Source organism: Pristis pectinata, chromosome 6 (genome assembly GCF_009764475.1).
Source record: "Pristis pectinata isolate sPriPec2 chromosome 6, sPriPec2.1.pri, whole genome shotgun sequence".
NCBI classification, from domain to species: domain Eukaryota; kingdom Metazoa; phylum Chordata; class Chondrichthyes; order Rhinopristiformes; family Pristidae; genus Pristis; species Pristis pectinata.
This window is the reverse complement of record NC_067410.1, coordinates 36,815,023-36,831,099: the sequence shown is the minus strand read 5'-3', so window position 1 is coordinate 36,831,099 and position 16,077 is coordinate 36,815,023. Positions and strand designations below refer to the sequence as shown.

The following is a 16,077-nucleotide window of genomic DNA, read 5'->3' as shown; positions in this document are numbered from 1 at the left end:
TTAACATTCTGGAACATATATGTATTGTATTAATTCGGATAGTTGAAGAATTTCATAGATTTTAGAAAGTAACATTGTTTAATGAAATTGGAAAACTGTTGAAGATAACATTGGGTTGAGAATGAAAGCGTCAAGTAGGTTAGCTGCTGAAACCTCTGCAGTTGTTGCATTGTGGTTACTTGCACAGGATTGTTAAATGGGGAGTTCCTTTACATTGACCAAATGATACATTTCTGAGTCAGGCTGGTTTGGAAATTGCAAGATCCCATCCACCTGTGGTTGTTCTTGAAGCTAGTAGAAGTCAAAGGTTTTGGAATCAATACTGGGAATGTGCTAATGTGTGTTGGGACTGATCGTGCAGGCTGCTATGCACTGAATGATGATGGGGTTCATTCACCGTGTTGGAGTTGTACCCATCCAGCTGAGTGACGAGTTTTCATGTCATTAATGACCTATCCCCTGTAGGTGCCTGGGAGCCAGCAGGTGAGTCACTTAGTGCAAACCCAGTCACTGATCTGTTGTCATAGAGTAATGCAGCAGGGAAACAGGCCTTTTAGCCCCACTGGTCCATGCCGACCACGGCATCCTCCCTGCTAATCCCAGTGTCCCGCGTTCGGTCCATAACCCTCCAAGCCTCTCCCCACCATGTACCTATCCAAACACCTCTTAAATGTCGCAGTTGTATCCGCCCCGACCACTTCTTCTGACAGCTCATTCCAGGTACTCACCACCCTTTGTATAATGAAGTTATCACTCAGGTCTCTTTTAAATCTCTTCCCTCGTATCTTGTATCTGTGCCCACTAGTTTTGGATTCCCTAGCCCTGAGAAAAGACTATGACCGTCCACCTTATCCATACCCCTCATGATTTTATAAACTTCTATGAGGTCACCTCTCATTCTCCTACACTCCAAGGAATAAAGATCCAGCATGGCCCACCTCTCCCTATATTTCAGGCCCTCTAGTCCAGGTAGCATCCTCGTAAATCTCTTCTGCACCTTCTCCAGCTTGACAATGTCTTTTCTATAACAGTGATCAAAACTGTACACAATACTCCAAGTGCGGCCTCACCAATGACTTGCATAACTGCAACATGATGTCCCTACTCCTAAACTCGATGCCCTGACTGATGAAGGCCAACATGCTAAATGCCTTTTTCACCACCCCGTCTACTTGCATGGCCACTTTCAGAAAACTCTGCACTTGTACTCCCAGTTCTCTCTGTTCCACAACACTCGTCAGTGCCGTGCCATTCACTGTATAAGTCCTACTCTAGTTTGAATGTCCAAAATGCATCGCCTCATACTTATCCAAGTTGAAATCCATTTGCCATTCCTCAGCCCGTCTCCCTAACTGATCAAGATCTCTTTGCAATTCATTGTAACCTGCTTCACTATCAACAAGACCCCCTAATTTAGCATCATCAGCAAACTTGCTAATTGTACCATGTATATTCATGTATAACTCATTTACCTACAAAGGTCCCGACACTGACCCCTGGGGCACCCCACTGGTCACAGGCCTCCAGTCAGAGAATCGGCCTTCAACCTTCACCCTCTGCTCCCTATCATTGAGCCATTTCTGAATCCACCTCACCAGGTTCCCCTGAATCCCATGCGACCCTTAACCTTCCAGATCAGCCTGCCATATGGGACCTTGTCAAAGGCCTTACTAAAGTCCACGTAGACAACATCCACTGCCCTACCTTCCTCTATCCTCTTTGAAAAACTTGAAGTTTTGTCAGACATGACCTCCCATGCACAAAACCATGCTGACTATTTCTGATCAGGCTTTGACTATCCAAGTGATGGTAGATCTTATCCCACAGAATTCCCTCCAGTAACTTCTCTACAACTGAAGTCAAGCTCACCGGCCCATAGTTCCCTGGCCTGTCCTTGCTACCTTTCTTGAAAAATGGAACAACATTAGCCATCCTCCATTCTTCTGGAACTTCACCAGTGGCTAACTACAAAGTAAATATCTCTACAAGGCCTCTATGATTTCTTCCCTGGCCTCCCATAAGGTCCGGGGTGCATTTGGTCACACCCTGGGGATTTGCCCACCTTAATGTTCTTTGTCATTATGTTTCATGGGAAGTTGGTGATTGTAACACCATTGAATGCCATTTGCTGCTGACCGACAATTCCTAAATCTGGTTGGATTATGCTGTGCAAGGATACACACAAGTTATGTTCGTGCAACTGAAGTTGGAAGAACAATGGAATAGTGAAAGAGTGCTTTCCACTTTGAGACACAAAAAGCAATTGTGCAGGCAGTTTGGAAGTCAGACAGTTCATTGACCTTAATTGTAAAGAAGTTGGAATGCCAGAGTAAGAAACTTGTTTCACAAATTAACAGGGGTTTGGAGAAACCATGTGCACTTTTGCTGTATATATCTGAGAAAGGTTACACGTGCCTTGGAAGTGTTGCAACATTGGTTAAATAAATTAACTCCAAGGATGCAGCTGTTTTCATACAAGTGTAATTGGACTGTCCACTGATCCTATTAAGATGTTTCAGATTTTGAGGGGTTGGGCAATAAGCACTGAGTGTAGGTGGTCACAGGAAAAGCGATGGGGCTCTTATGACTGGCAGGAGGAGAAATTTATCTATCCATGAATATTTGGTGTTCTGTACTACAGAAGGTTATGGTCCTCAGTGAATGAATATATTTGTCATGAAGTAGAGGTGAGGGAACTGAGGAAACAAAGATTTTATCCGTAAGCTATAGGGAGTTTGGAAGTCAATTCTTAAAAGGAGAAAGCCTTGCAATGTTTTAAGTGTGCCCAGATGGACAATTGCTGTGGAGAGCGAAGTGATGGCAGAATTGGCCTGATTAGGTCTTTTGTAGACATGATGAGACAGAGTAACCCCTCCTATAACTGTAAAAATCTGATATTTTTGATTACTTTTATATGTGTCACAACTTGAGTAAAGGCCAACTTTCCAATCAACAAAGACATAAAAGATGATTTGATGGCTGGGAAATTTCATTTTGTTCAAATATAAGACTGTGTTGTAATAATGAATCTGTGTGTATTCTAAATGATGATGTAGAACTCTTTGCTCAGTTATTGCTGTGTTGCATATGGCACAAGTTGTAAAGTAAATTGCAATAACTGATGTCATCTGGTTGGGCTGATTTTTTTTTTCTCAATCTTCACAGGTTATTATAGCAATAATGTAACTGTCACAGATTGCACCAATTGTCTTGTGGTACCAGTGGGATATGGAAGGAAAATCAAAATATTGAATTGGAGAGTTTTTACAACTTTCATATAATGTTAAGGTTTCAGTGTGTGTGTATTTTTTTTATTTGGGATGGTCTGGGGAGACAAAGAACATCAGGTATGGAGTGGGATGCAAACACATACAGATATTTAAGTGAACATTTGTTTCATTATGGATGGGAGTTGTGAAGTTCTTGGAGTATGAAGTTTATAGTCTTTATATAAGGACATATATCTTTAAGGACATACAATGTTTATATAAGTTTATGAAGTTTATATAAGGACAAAACAGTCCAGAATTAAAGTGAAAAAATTTGTTCTTTCTGACAACCTGATGTTGTTATGAAATGGCAAGCTTATTTTTTTTTACAAGTTTGGCAATCCAGAAAGAGAAAATGCTGTAATTTTTTATATTGTGACCTCTGAATTTCTGTCAGAAGGATGGAAATGTAGAGTGAATTATTGGGAGTCCAAATTATAAGAAAAGACATGGATTGGCCACAATGTGTTGACACTGAGAAGAAAAGATTTGTATTGGTGTTTTCTCCTGCAGCCAATTAAGTCCTTCTGTTCATGTAATGTAGGAAAAAGTGAAGCGAGTTTGTGAAGGAGGAAGCCTTAAATCAAACATGTGAGTTACAAGTTGAGTGAAGATTTAATAATGACAAGAGCAGTGGAGATAACCACAATGGATCTCTTTTGTTTAAACATGTGAATTTTCATCTTTGTGACAAAAAGTCATTTGCCTGATTTTGCACTTTACAGTTTAATCAAAAAGATAGGACATCAGAGTTCTGCATCCTGTCACTACTGAATGAGAATGCCAAGCCAGACTTGATTATACCATCCTCTGACTCAGCAGAGTAACATTTTGCCATATTGTGGCCTAAAACAAAGATGGGAAGAGCTGACAATGAAAAAAAGATGATGAGAGAGAAATATTGGTATTGGAGGATATTATTTGAAAAATTGCAGAATATAGCATCAATGAAATGATTTTTCAGAAACTGGGGAAAATTTATTGGATATCACTTGTTGACCTGATTTTATTCCCAGTCACACAACCTTATGCATGTGGATTCTACTGTCTGAATTGTTACTCTAAATAAGTTGGTATTTTATGCACCTTAAAATGGCATATGCCTGCCAAAAATATTTAAAATTTGTTTTAATAACTAAGTGTTGATATGTTCATGAAATTCAGTTGGATGAAGGCTGGATAGATGATGATCGGAATGAATTGCTGGATGATTTGCACATGGACATGTTAGAGGAGCAACACAATCAAGCAATGCAGTTCACAGCTAAAATTCTTCAAGAGGTAAGAGAGTCTCACACTCATGCACATTAAATCAGCCTCTGGGGGAAAAAAGACCTTTAATCAAGTTTTTTTTTAACTTTCCATTTACATTCTCATTTCAGAGGAGACATTCAGGGTAACTGGTGCCTTATAGTTTACACATGTATTGATGCAGATAATATCATGTTATCATTTATAACTTCTTCAAAACTGATAAGAACACTAACTTTTCAAGCTTTGTTTGACCTTGTCTTCCATTCTTTTCTCTAGCAGAAAAAGCATGATGATGATGAGGGGACAACAGATACTGCCACTATTTTCTCTAACCAACACGAGAAAGATAGTGGTGTTGGACGTACTGATGAGAGCACCCGCAATGATGAGAGCTCTGAGCAAGAGAACCTTGGGGATGAGCACAATAACCCTGATCCATTGAGACTCATGTACAACAATGACACCCTTGGAAGCGGTGACACACAGTTTCGGCAGGAATCATTCATTTCTGGGGACTACGCAGATGCAGATTTTCTTGGCATTCCATCTGATGAGTGTGAAAGGTTCCGTGATTTGCTCGAGCTAAAATGTCAGATGCAAAATGACAATCAGTATGGTCTTTACTACCATGACAATGCTGTCGGCATCAAGAAGAATGACCAGGGAATTGTTGATCAAGAACTTGAAATGTTGAATGAAGAATTGCACAACATCGAGCTCGAGTGTCTTAACATTGTACGAGCCCATAAAATGCAACAATTGAAAGAACAATACAGGGGGTCATGGATGCTACACAACAGTGGTTTTCACAACTACAACACCAGCATTGATAGCCGCAGACATGAACTCTCTGATATAACAGAACTGCCAGAAAAGTCCGACAAGGACAGCTCTAGTGCATACAATACCGGTGAGAGTTGTCGAAGCACACCACTGACATTGGATTTGTCTCCCAACAACTCATTGTGCAGGACAGTCAAAAATCTGAACAGCCAAAGTAATGAAGGGGTGACTAGCAACACTGTCCCAAGGCCACTGCTGTCCCATTCAATGAGCCTTGCAAAGTCGAACTCTGCAACTAAGGAACCTGACCATTGCCAGCAATCAGATGGAAGAGACGAGAAACAAATTTTGGAGTGCAGCAAAAGCCAGGCTTTCTCCCAGAGCTCAGCCTATCCAATCTCATACCATCGTTCTCCATATAGACATGCGCATATCCCAGCACATGCTCAACATTACCAAAGTTACATGCAATTGATACAGCAAAAGTCAGCAGTGGAATATGCACAGTCCCAAATGAGTCTCGTCAGTATGTGCAAAGAACCTTCCTATCATGAATCATCGAGTCAGATTGAACCCAAAATGGAGTGGAAGGTGAAAATCAGAAGTGATGGGACCAGATACATTACCAAGCGGCCAGTCAGAGATAGGATTCTTAAGGAACGTGCACTAAAAATTAAAGAAGAACGTTGCGGTATGACAACTGACGATGATGCAATCAGTGAAATGAAAATGGGACGTTATTGGAGTAAGGAAGAGCGGAAGCAGCATTTGGTACGTGCAAAGGAGCAGAAAAGGCGGCGTGAATTCATGATGCAGAGCAGATTAGAATGTTTAAAGGAACAGCAGAGTACTCAGGAGAAGAAAGAAGTGAACATCATTGAACTTAGCCACAAAAAAATGATGAAGAAAAGGAGTAAGAAAATTTTTGATAACTGGATGACAATCCAGGAACTTTTAACTCATGGCACTAAATCACCTGATGGAACAAGGATATACAATTCACTGTTGTCCGTAACAACTGTATAAATGTTTTTCCATGATGTACATTAAATACTACCATTTGAGGTAGAAAAGATCTTGCCTCGTTAAAAGTGGCATAGCTTGTAAATATATAAAATACATCACTCCTCCAAGTGTGACTGCAAGGGCCATCAGTGAATGACAACACTAGTTCACAAACACAGGTTGATGCAATTGTGCTTTTTTTTTAAGGGCAACAATAAGGCAAACAACTTCCAGCCCAGTACCCGATGTTGTTTTGCTTATTATCCATAAATTAATAACTCTCAAAATACACACGTGCCAATAGATTTTAATCCCTGCCAATAATTTTGTATGAATTTAAGACGTCCACTGTTTTAGATATAAAATCTTACATGCCAAGATCTGCGGTTCTATTTATAAAAAAAACTCATTCTTTATACTTTTTTCTTGTTCTCTGTGTAACTCGTTCAAGTTTTTCAGGATCTTCCCAATGAAAACCTGTTAGGATTTCTTCCATTTAAGTAGATTTGCTGACTTGCAGCCTGCAGTAAATTAGAAATTTTTTTTTGCATGTACATAAAATTAATGTTTATAGAAAAGATTATGTAATTGTGAACACACTTTGTAGTTATTGTGTGCTTTGTAGAGCTTGATGTACTGAACAAATACAGCTAAATGAACATTTAGTTAGTTATACACTCCATGTCTTGTACAAGATGAAAATAAATTATTGTTTTTATATTGAGCTTCTAGCTGGGCATTGTATGACTTAAAATAAACAAAATCAATTGCATCAATTTTAAACCTGCTCCTTTACAGCAACTCGCTCAGAGATGATCTTGTACATTTCCGATCCAGTAACACTTTAATAGCTGTTAAAGAAACCAGATTTGTTTTCTTTCATTTATACTGGGACTGTTTAAATTATTTTTCTGTTTCACTGCACATTCAAAGATTCCATGCAGGAAATAAGAGGGTCACAGGAAAGAAGGATCTTACGTTAGACTCCTACCCAGTCCATCATCAGAGGGAAAGCCAAGATGTGCCAATTCCCCACAACTTAGTCTGGAATGCACACAGCAGATTCTTGTCAATGACTTCAAGGGACGTGTACAGTTCTGTGGGATGAAAATAAGTGTTAGTGCTTCTAATAAACATAATAATCACCTCTAACAGGGCAGCTGAGGCTTCCCACACCTCATCCAGACACACAATTGTGGATATCATTTACATTAAAGAATACCCTATCCCAATAGTCCTGACATCATCCACTATCTTGATGTTGAGGATTGAGACAACTTTTGTTTTGGCAAGTTCCCACGGGGGAACCTTCTTTGCTCACCACAAAATCTGAACTACTAATTGTGCATACATTATAGTTTTTTGTTTAAATTTTCTCTTGTCTTCACTCTTCCACTGCTCAGCTGTTGCAGGGAGATTAATGTTCCAGTCTTTCAGAAAATATAAATCCTTTTGCACAACTACCTCTCAAAAATATTTGTGAAAACCAAATACATTCTTGTTTTGATGCATTGTTCACATTGTGGCAACATTTGGGAACTTGAGTCTCATCTCCCTACAATTGAAATAAATGCACTGGAAGTATTCATCAGGCAAGGAAGCATCTGTGCAGAGAGGAAACATCCATTCAGTACAGATTCATGCATTCTTATCCGCACTACATACGACTCCCAATGCCCCATCAGTTTTAACCAATGAGGAAATAAATGACAACTCTCACTTCCCCCTCCCCTCCAAGATTTGTGTCAATCAACACACTGGATCACTTTCCTAATGGAGACAGAGAAACAAGAGCTCTGGGATTCAGCAACATAACATTTTTGATTGGATGCATTCGGTCTTGGCTCATCCTCATGACTTTTCCTTAAATTTTATGCCTCAATGCCTAGTGGTCTGATGGTTTGAATGATGCCTGTCTTAATCTTCAATCACCATTTTGCACCAAGCCCATGAAGTTTCACATACTCTGCAAGGGAGAAGGGTTCCCCTGACCTATCTCTGTATCTGCAGCATGGATACTAAGTAGTACTAGATTGATTTCACCTGGATCTCTGCCTTAAAAGAAATAATTTACTTTCTCATCAAGAGCTTTCTCTGCACAGACAGGTGTCATTCACTACAGGTCCAAGCCTCTGCATTCTTCACAACGTTACCTTGCAGAGTCCATTTCTCAGAGCAACTTCCTGAAGAACAGGTGTGGGAGCATCAGGGCATACAGGATGCAGTGGAAAAACAAGAAAAAGTAATGTTGCCACCAACAAATTATTAAGTGGATTTATTGAATCACCTCTATAATCAAGGCATCATTGTACCAGTACTGATCTTTGCACTCCCATCTATCATTTCACACTCCAAGAATAGTGCGCACAAACTGAGGCTCAACAACACGGCCATAATAGTAATCAATCATCAATAGTTAAATTTCACATCAACAAACTATCCAAGTGTTGGTCTTATTCTAATTTGTTCCTAAACACCAAAACCAACCCCAGCAGCCAAAATATGGGAAGCGAAAGGCCACTGAACTTCCAATAAAAGGCATGTATTGACAATCACAGACCTTCAAGATCTGCCTGAAAACTCCTGCATCTTCACCGAGGCTTGCTGCTATACAGAAAGCAGTTGAGAGCACAGGTTGCTGACCACCTGAGTGAGGATGGTTATCAGCATCTCACATGGCACTGTTTCTTGTTACCGCTGTGCACAGCCGAATTGCTACATCCTTCAAACCTCTGTACGCATACTCATTCCTATGTTAAGAGAAGATCCTGCAACTGAGGGACAAGATGACAAGAATAATTCCTACAGAAATCATACATTCAAAGATTATCTTGTCATTGAATACAATGGTAGCTTTGGTGCTAATTCAAGAACAATGAACAAGTTTCTGCAGCAGTAGACAGGGTGATATGAAACATTCCTTCCTACACTGTGAATACTCGTGCTGGGATGCAAAATATTTGGAGGAAAAATTTCATTGAAGTTCTGCACCTATTACTCATTAATCACATTCCAAATGGCACATAATCTTGTTAATAAAAAAAGAGAACCCGTTGTGAAAAAAGAGAACCTTCCAATTTGCATTTGATATTTTAAGAAGTTCACTTCATACTTAAGCTTAAGATATGACAAGAATATTTTGCACCACATGCTACAATTTTCAAATAGCATGAGCATCACCACTGGAGATAAACTATTTCACTATCCATAATTTGCACAATTATTCAATGTAACATTGGAAATTCATTCTCAGTGACAGTTAAACATTCACTTAAACAGATTCTCGATATTTAACTCCAATTACAATGCTACTTCAAGAGGTCTGCTGTATTTAGTTGTTCCCACACATCAATATGTCAAAACAGTGAATGTTTTCTATTAATGATGCATTGTAACTTACAGCTTTTGTGACAATAAAATACATTGACTTTATTTACATTTAAAGTAAATTTACACCTCAAAAATATGAAGGGTATAATTATTGTTCCATTACTAATAACTGAATAATGTTTTAATTTTACACAGAGGCTATGATCAGCATTAAGTTATCATTTAATGGACTTTCTTAGTTTTATGCATATTTCTCCATTCAGTATTTCATACTTTGTCATTGACTGCCTTGGAAATTTCATGCCAGATTACTTTTCTGATTTTTATGGCCATATCTCATTCCCATCCCATCAATTAATTAGTTTCATGTTTAATATGGAGCACAACCAGTGTGGGTTAGTTCATGGTGTAGCAGGAGACCATTTTTAAAATCTTACACCTGTTTAGGTACCGCCTTTACAATCCCTTTTAAGAACAAATGCTGCTCTGTATGTTGCGCGTTCTTGCTCCATTTATAATTGAAAATGGCATTGGAGTATATCAACATCACATGGGACTTGCCCGTCTAGGATAATATGATGCCTGCACATTTTTCATGGAAGCTCCTTCCAACAACTCAAATGACCTAATGGAAAGAGTAGGCATGGATAATAGAAAGACTGTGGTTAAGTTACTAGACTAGGATCTAAAGGTCTACACCAATGGTCCCGAGGTATGAATTTGAGTTCCACCATGCCAGTTATGGAATTTATATTCCAGTTTTTTTTAAAAAAAGGAATCCAAGCTTTGTATCATTAATGGTGACCACAAACTAATGTTTAGTTGTTAAACACCTCTGATTCACTGATGTCCTTCAGGAGAAGATACTTCCTGTACTACCTTGGTATGTGCAATATGTGCCTCCAGACTTACCAAGTTTGTTGTCTCTTATCCACAACATTTACATCCCTATATAAATAACTGTTCATCAATGTTACATTTAACATATCTGCAACAGTTTTCCTCAGCTGCTGTCCAAGTTCCACCCAAGATCTTGTATGAAAATCAGCTCAAACCTGTTATAATAGGAATTGGCTCTATTTGCATTGTATAATTCAAGTACCTGCAAGTAACCTTGTCTGTAATTCTCCACCAATTCTCTAAATGTTGCCATTAATATGGTCTCTTTGACAGAGCCACTTTAGCCCAATTTCAAGTGTGAATCACAAGCACAATCTTCCCTGCTCTACCATGGCTTCCAAGTAAAATATTAAAGGCATTGTGTGATGCTCGCTTCAGCTGGAGCTGATGGCTCAGAAATTGTACCTTATTGGCTAATTGCAATAGGCAGGAAAGTTGGCACTGACCAGATGGTCCAAATGTGATTACGAAGTACACTCAAATTTTATATGCAGTTTGCACTGGATTAAGTGAGTGTGGGTTAATCCCATGTGTCATGGTGCTATCCACATTTTTCTATAGTATGTACACACCATCAATGGCTGAACTGAACTATGAGCTAGGTCACCCCTATAACTTGATCACAGGAAGGTAAAAATAAACAAATAAGATTACATAAAATTAGAATTTTAAAAATGAATAAAGCTCAATTTACTAAACGCCCTTCATCTCAAGGCATCCCAAGATGGGAGTTCTAATGCACACTTGAAAATTTACTTCGAGTATGGCAAAATCCCACAAACATGGAGATTGAGCAAGATTCCAGAACTCACTGTTTCATTTCACAGAATGCACATGGAACAGTACGGCACATGGAACAGATCCTTTGGCTCACAACGTCTGTGCCAAACATGATGCCGAATTAAATAAAATCTCTTCTGCCTGCAAATGATCCATGTCCCTCCATTTCCTGCACATTCATGTGCCTATTTGAAAGCCTCTTAAATGCCACTGTTGGATCTGCTTCCACCACTATTCCTGGCAGTCTGCTCCAGGCACCCACCACTCTGTGTATGAAAAAACTTGCCCCACACATCTTTTAACTTTCACCATCTCACCTTAAATTCATGTCCTCTAGTATTTGACAGTTGTACACTGGGGAAAACTCAGACTCTCTACTCTATATGTGCCTCAAAATTTAATAAACTTCTATCAGGTCTCCCCTCAGCCTCCGACGCTCCAGAGAAAACAACCCAAGTTTTGTCCCACCTCTCCTGATAGCTCATACCCTCTAATCCAGGCAGCATCTCAGTAAACTTCTGCTGCACCCTTTCCAAAGCCTCCACATCCTTCCTGTAATGAGGTGACCAGAATTGAACACAATACTCCAAGTGTGGCCGAGCCAAAGTCTTATATAGCTGCAAAATGACTTCCTGACTCTTATACTCAATGCCTCACAGGTGAAGGCGACCTGCCATATACCTTCTTTACCACCCTTTCCATTTGCGTGGCCACTTTCAGGGAGCTATGGACTTGGACCCCAAGATCCATCTGTACATCAATGCTCTTAAGTTAATGCTCCTGCCATTAACTTTACTTTCCCCTTACATTTGACCTCCCACAGTGCAACACCTTACATTTTCCCCGATTAAACTCCATTTGTCATTTCTCTGCCCATAAATATAACTGATTTATATCCTGCTGTATCCTTTGATGACCTTCTTCTCTGTCCACAATTCCACCAATCTATGTGTTGGTGGTAAACTTACTAATCCACTCATTTACATTTTCATCCAAGTCATTTATATATACAGTATATCACAAACAACAGAGGTCCCAGCACTGATCCTTGTGGAACACCACTGGTCACGGACCTCCAGCCAGAACAACAGCCTTGCCACACTTCAATTAGTACATTTACCTCAAGAGGCAATGTGGTCCTGGATTTGCATTTTATCTGAAAAACCACAACTCCACCAATGCAGCACCTTGCACTTTAGTGGAGCAACAGTCCAATTTACAGGCTCTTTTACTGCAGCAACTTGCCAACACACCATCTTCTGACGCAACAGTATAAAAGTCTTGAGCCAAGCCAAACCATGCGAGGATTAATTGTTTATATTAATAGTAATAACAACTCAGTAATAAGTAATAAACATTGAAGATAACTTCCATCAATATTGCTTGGTTCGAAGAAACACAACTACAATATTATTTTCAATAGTACTTCACACTATATTGTATTAATTTTAATTCATAGTATTGTATAGCACTACTTAGATGCAGGATGAACCAGCTTTAACAAAGCTAACCAATTAAATTGATTTGAACTGTATCACTCAAGCAATTTGAGTTTGTATCTTATTCTTACAGGTTAGAAATTTGTGTTTATGACTTGAACTACATATGTCACGTAGTAGTGTTTGCACCTTCCACTCTGTGGTACATGTAAATAAGTCATGTGCTAGAAACTATAATGTTTTGTGAATGTGTGTTTTCTGCACCTTGCTGTTAGACCAGAACAAAAATACACACCTCTTGTTCCAAAGTACTTTCTGTCCAGTAGATTGTATTATTGTAGATTGCTGTTGGGACTTAAAAGCACTCTCTCATCAGAGGCATAATTGCAGCCACCTTGTCATGTTGGGCCTGTTTCCGTGCTGTATAACTCTGACTCTTAGAAATTGGCTCCAAACTATAGTGCACATTCATTAGCTTAATAGCTCCACAGAAATATTTAAAAATATCCTACTTAGAGAAGAGTTACAGAAGTTTTAAAAAAATCACTTTAACTCACAGCTTTGAGATGATGGAGAGCTGCAAATACAAGCAATCAGAAAATGGGGGAAAACAGTGAATGATCACATAGCACTGAAAGAACTATTAAGGCAGTATATTCTTAGTGTTTTCAGATTAGACCACCTTGAGACAGGTCTAAGAGACGGAAGAATGCAGTCTGAAGCATTTGCCACAAAAGACTCACATTTGATTTGGCTTACAGAGGAGTGGAGTGCCATGGATATACTGGCCAAGATGTAAAGTAATTGGTCTCCTCATTTATGGATGTTAATGTATTTAGAAAGTTTACTAAACTAACATCTGGAATGGCAGGTTGCCTTGTGAGGAAAGGTTGGATTCTCTAGGCTTGTATTTGTTGGTGTTTAGAACACCAAGAGAGGGCTTGATTGAAATTTAAAATTGTGATGGATTTTGACAGAGTAATTATGGAGAGATTGTTATGTCTTGATGGAGAATATAGAACTTGGGTCATTGTTTAAGAATCAGGGGTTGCCCACTTAATTCAGTTGAGGCATTTTTTTTCTCTCAGAGACTCGTGAGTCTTTGGAATTCTCTTCTTCAAATGGCAGTGGTAGCAGAGTCTTTGAATATTACTAAGCCAATGCTAGATAGATACTTGATAGGTAGTGGGAGGATGAAAGATGATTTCAGTTAGTCAGGAATGCAGAGTTAAAGTCATATACAGATCTTCCTTGACTCTCTTAATTGGTGTACCAGCTTGAGGGAATGAGAGGCCTACTCCTGTGCCTGATATATATACACATGTGAAAATGACAGAAAATTCAGTCCTTTTCCAGCTATAAATGTACCAGTAGTTTATACCAGTTACCAGCAGGGCAACTCCCAAAATTTTGGTCCAGAATTAGAGACATGTCACGTGACCTCAAGTTGCACAAGCCAGTGTTCTTTCAGAGAAAGCAAATGGTACACAAGGCATTAGAAAGGATACATGGTGGCAGCTTTTAAGTTTAAACACAAGGCAACAATTAAGAGTTACTCAAAATCAATATACTGCAGATGCTGGAAATCTGAGGTAAGAACATAAAATGCCAGAAATACTCATCAAGTCATCATCAATGGAGAGAGAAAGAAAATTGATGAAAAGTTATCAAGTTAAAACATTACCTGTTTCTCTTTCCTCAAGTACTGCCTGACCTGCTCAATGTTTGCAGCTTTTTCTGTTTCTCATGTAATAGATAATTTAACACCAGCAAAGAAGTGTTTTTTAAAAATAAGTTAGAAAGAAGGAATCTGCACCTTGCATCTTCTGCAGATGACACAGAATTTACTTTTATAGCATCAATGCAATAAACAAAAGACAGACGAGACAACAGTACTTTAAGGTCACAGTCCTGTCTGATTGATGCATGTCATTGGTTATGCAGGTGAAGATCGGTAACAAGCAGTTCAGTCAACAACCATTGGTAAGGAACACAGACAGTCTTTAGTCCCGATGAAGGGTCTTGACCTGAAACATTGACCGTTCATTTCCCTCCATAGATGCTGCCTGACCTGCTGAGTTCCTTCAGCATTTTGTGTGTTGCCCCAGATTTCCAGCATCTGCAGTCTCTCTTGTGTCAGTCTTTAGACTTACTCACAATAACCTTAGAAGGTTTAGGGCATTTCCAATGCCTGGTATTCCACAAGGGTGATAGTCTGGAGTTATCAATAATTGTGGTAGACTACACTGAACATCCAACTATTGGGCAAGAATTATCCTGCAAATCTGAAACACCATTGACAGTATTCACATAGCTACTTTGAAGTTCTGTTTGCAAGCACCTGTCAAAACACGACAACCTATTCCAAGATGTTACACAGGAATTATGGTAAATATACCAGTTAAACCTGGTCTTGAACCATTCTACTATGAACCAATGTCAATTACTTAGTCCTGGAAAACACAAGTGGAATTTTTTTTCCACATTTTTTTCCAATTTTTTTTCCAATGTAAATTTAATCAAAGTAACTCATAGTATTTGGGCAACTCTGACAATAACAAAGGCAGATAAATAATAAGATTGCTAGGTTACTTACAAGGTTACCTTAAAGCAGGTAGATGAGAAACAATATCCTGCACCATTGTCTGAGGATGTTTATCCAACATTTTACATAGAACAGTACAGCACAGTATGGGCCCTTCGGCCCACAATGTTGTGCCAACCAAATATAAACACCTACCCTATGATCAAGCTAACCCTTCCCTCCTACGTAGCCCATAACCCTATATTTTTCTTACATCCATGTGCCCATCTAAGAAATTTTTAAATTTCCTTTTAATTTTTTTTTAATGAAACTCGATTTGTCACATACCCACATGTAGGCAGACGTGGATGAGAAGTCAGAAGTACCTTGCTATCAATACTCCCAAGGGATGTGCTCTGACACAAGTCCACATTAATGATTCTTCAGTCAACCACACACAAAATATTGCAGGGCTTTGACATCTGTAGTGATAATATCATCTGTATCTAGATGATATTATCACTACAGTTAGAGACAGAAATATTTTGGAGAAATGAGAGAAGTGCCCTCCACTATCACAATGTGAAATTGCAACAGTCTGTGTGCCATTGTGCAAGTTGAAGTAGTGTATTACTGTCTGAAGGTAGATGCTTAAGAGCTGAACCCTGTTAAAGACAAGGTTAATTCCATCATGAAAGCCAAGCATGCAGAGAAAGACACAGAGCTTTATTCCTTTCCAAGATTATTCACTATTGTTCATGATCTGGCAATGATTTTAACAGCTTTGACACTT

At 39.0% G+C, this 16,077-nt stretch overlaps 1 protein-coding gene across 1 annotated transcript in view; it reads left to right on the top strand.

Annotated features, from left to right (window-relative positions):
• pdzrn3b (PDZ domain containing RING finger 3b) overlaps positions 1-6,917 on the top strand; it is a 238,182-nt gene extending 231,265 nt beyond the window's left edge. Inside the window, exons 9-10 of the mRNA XM_052017794.1 lie at positions 4,434-4,550; positions 4,800-6,917. Coding sequence (XP_051873754.1) covers positions 4,434-4,550; positions 4,800-6,332 — 1,650 coding nt within the window. The 3' untranslated portion in view covers positions 6,333-6,917. The remainder of the gene's footprint in view (positions 1-4,433; positions 4,551-4,799) is intronic.
• The last annotated feature ends 9,160 nt before the right edge of the window (positions 6,918-16,077 follow it).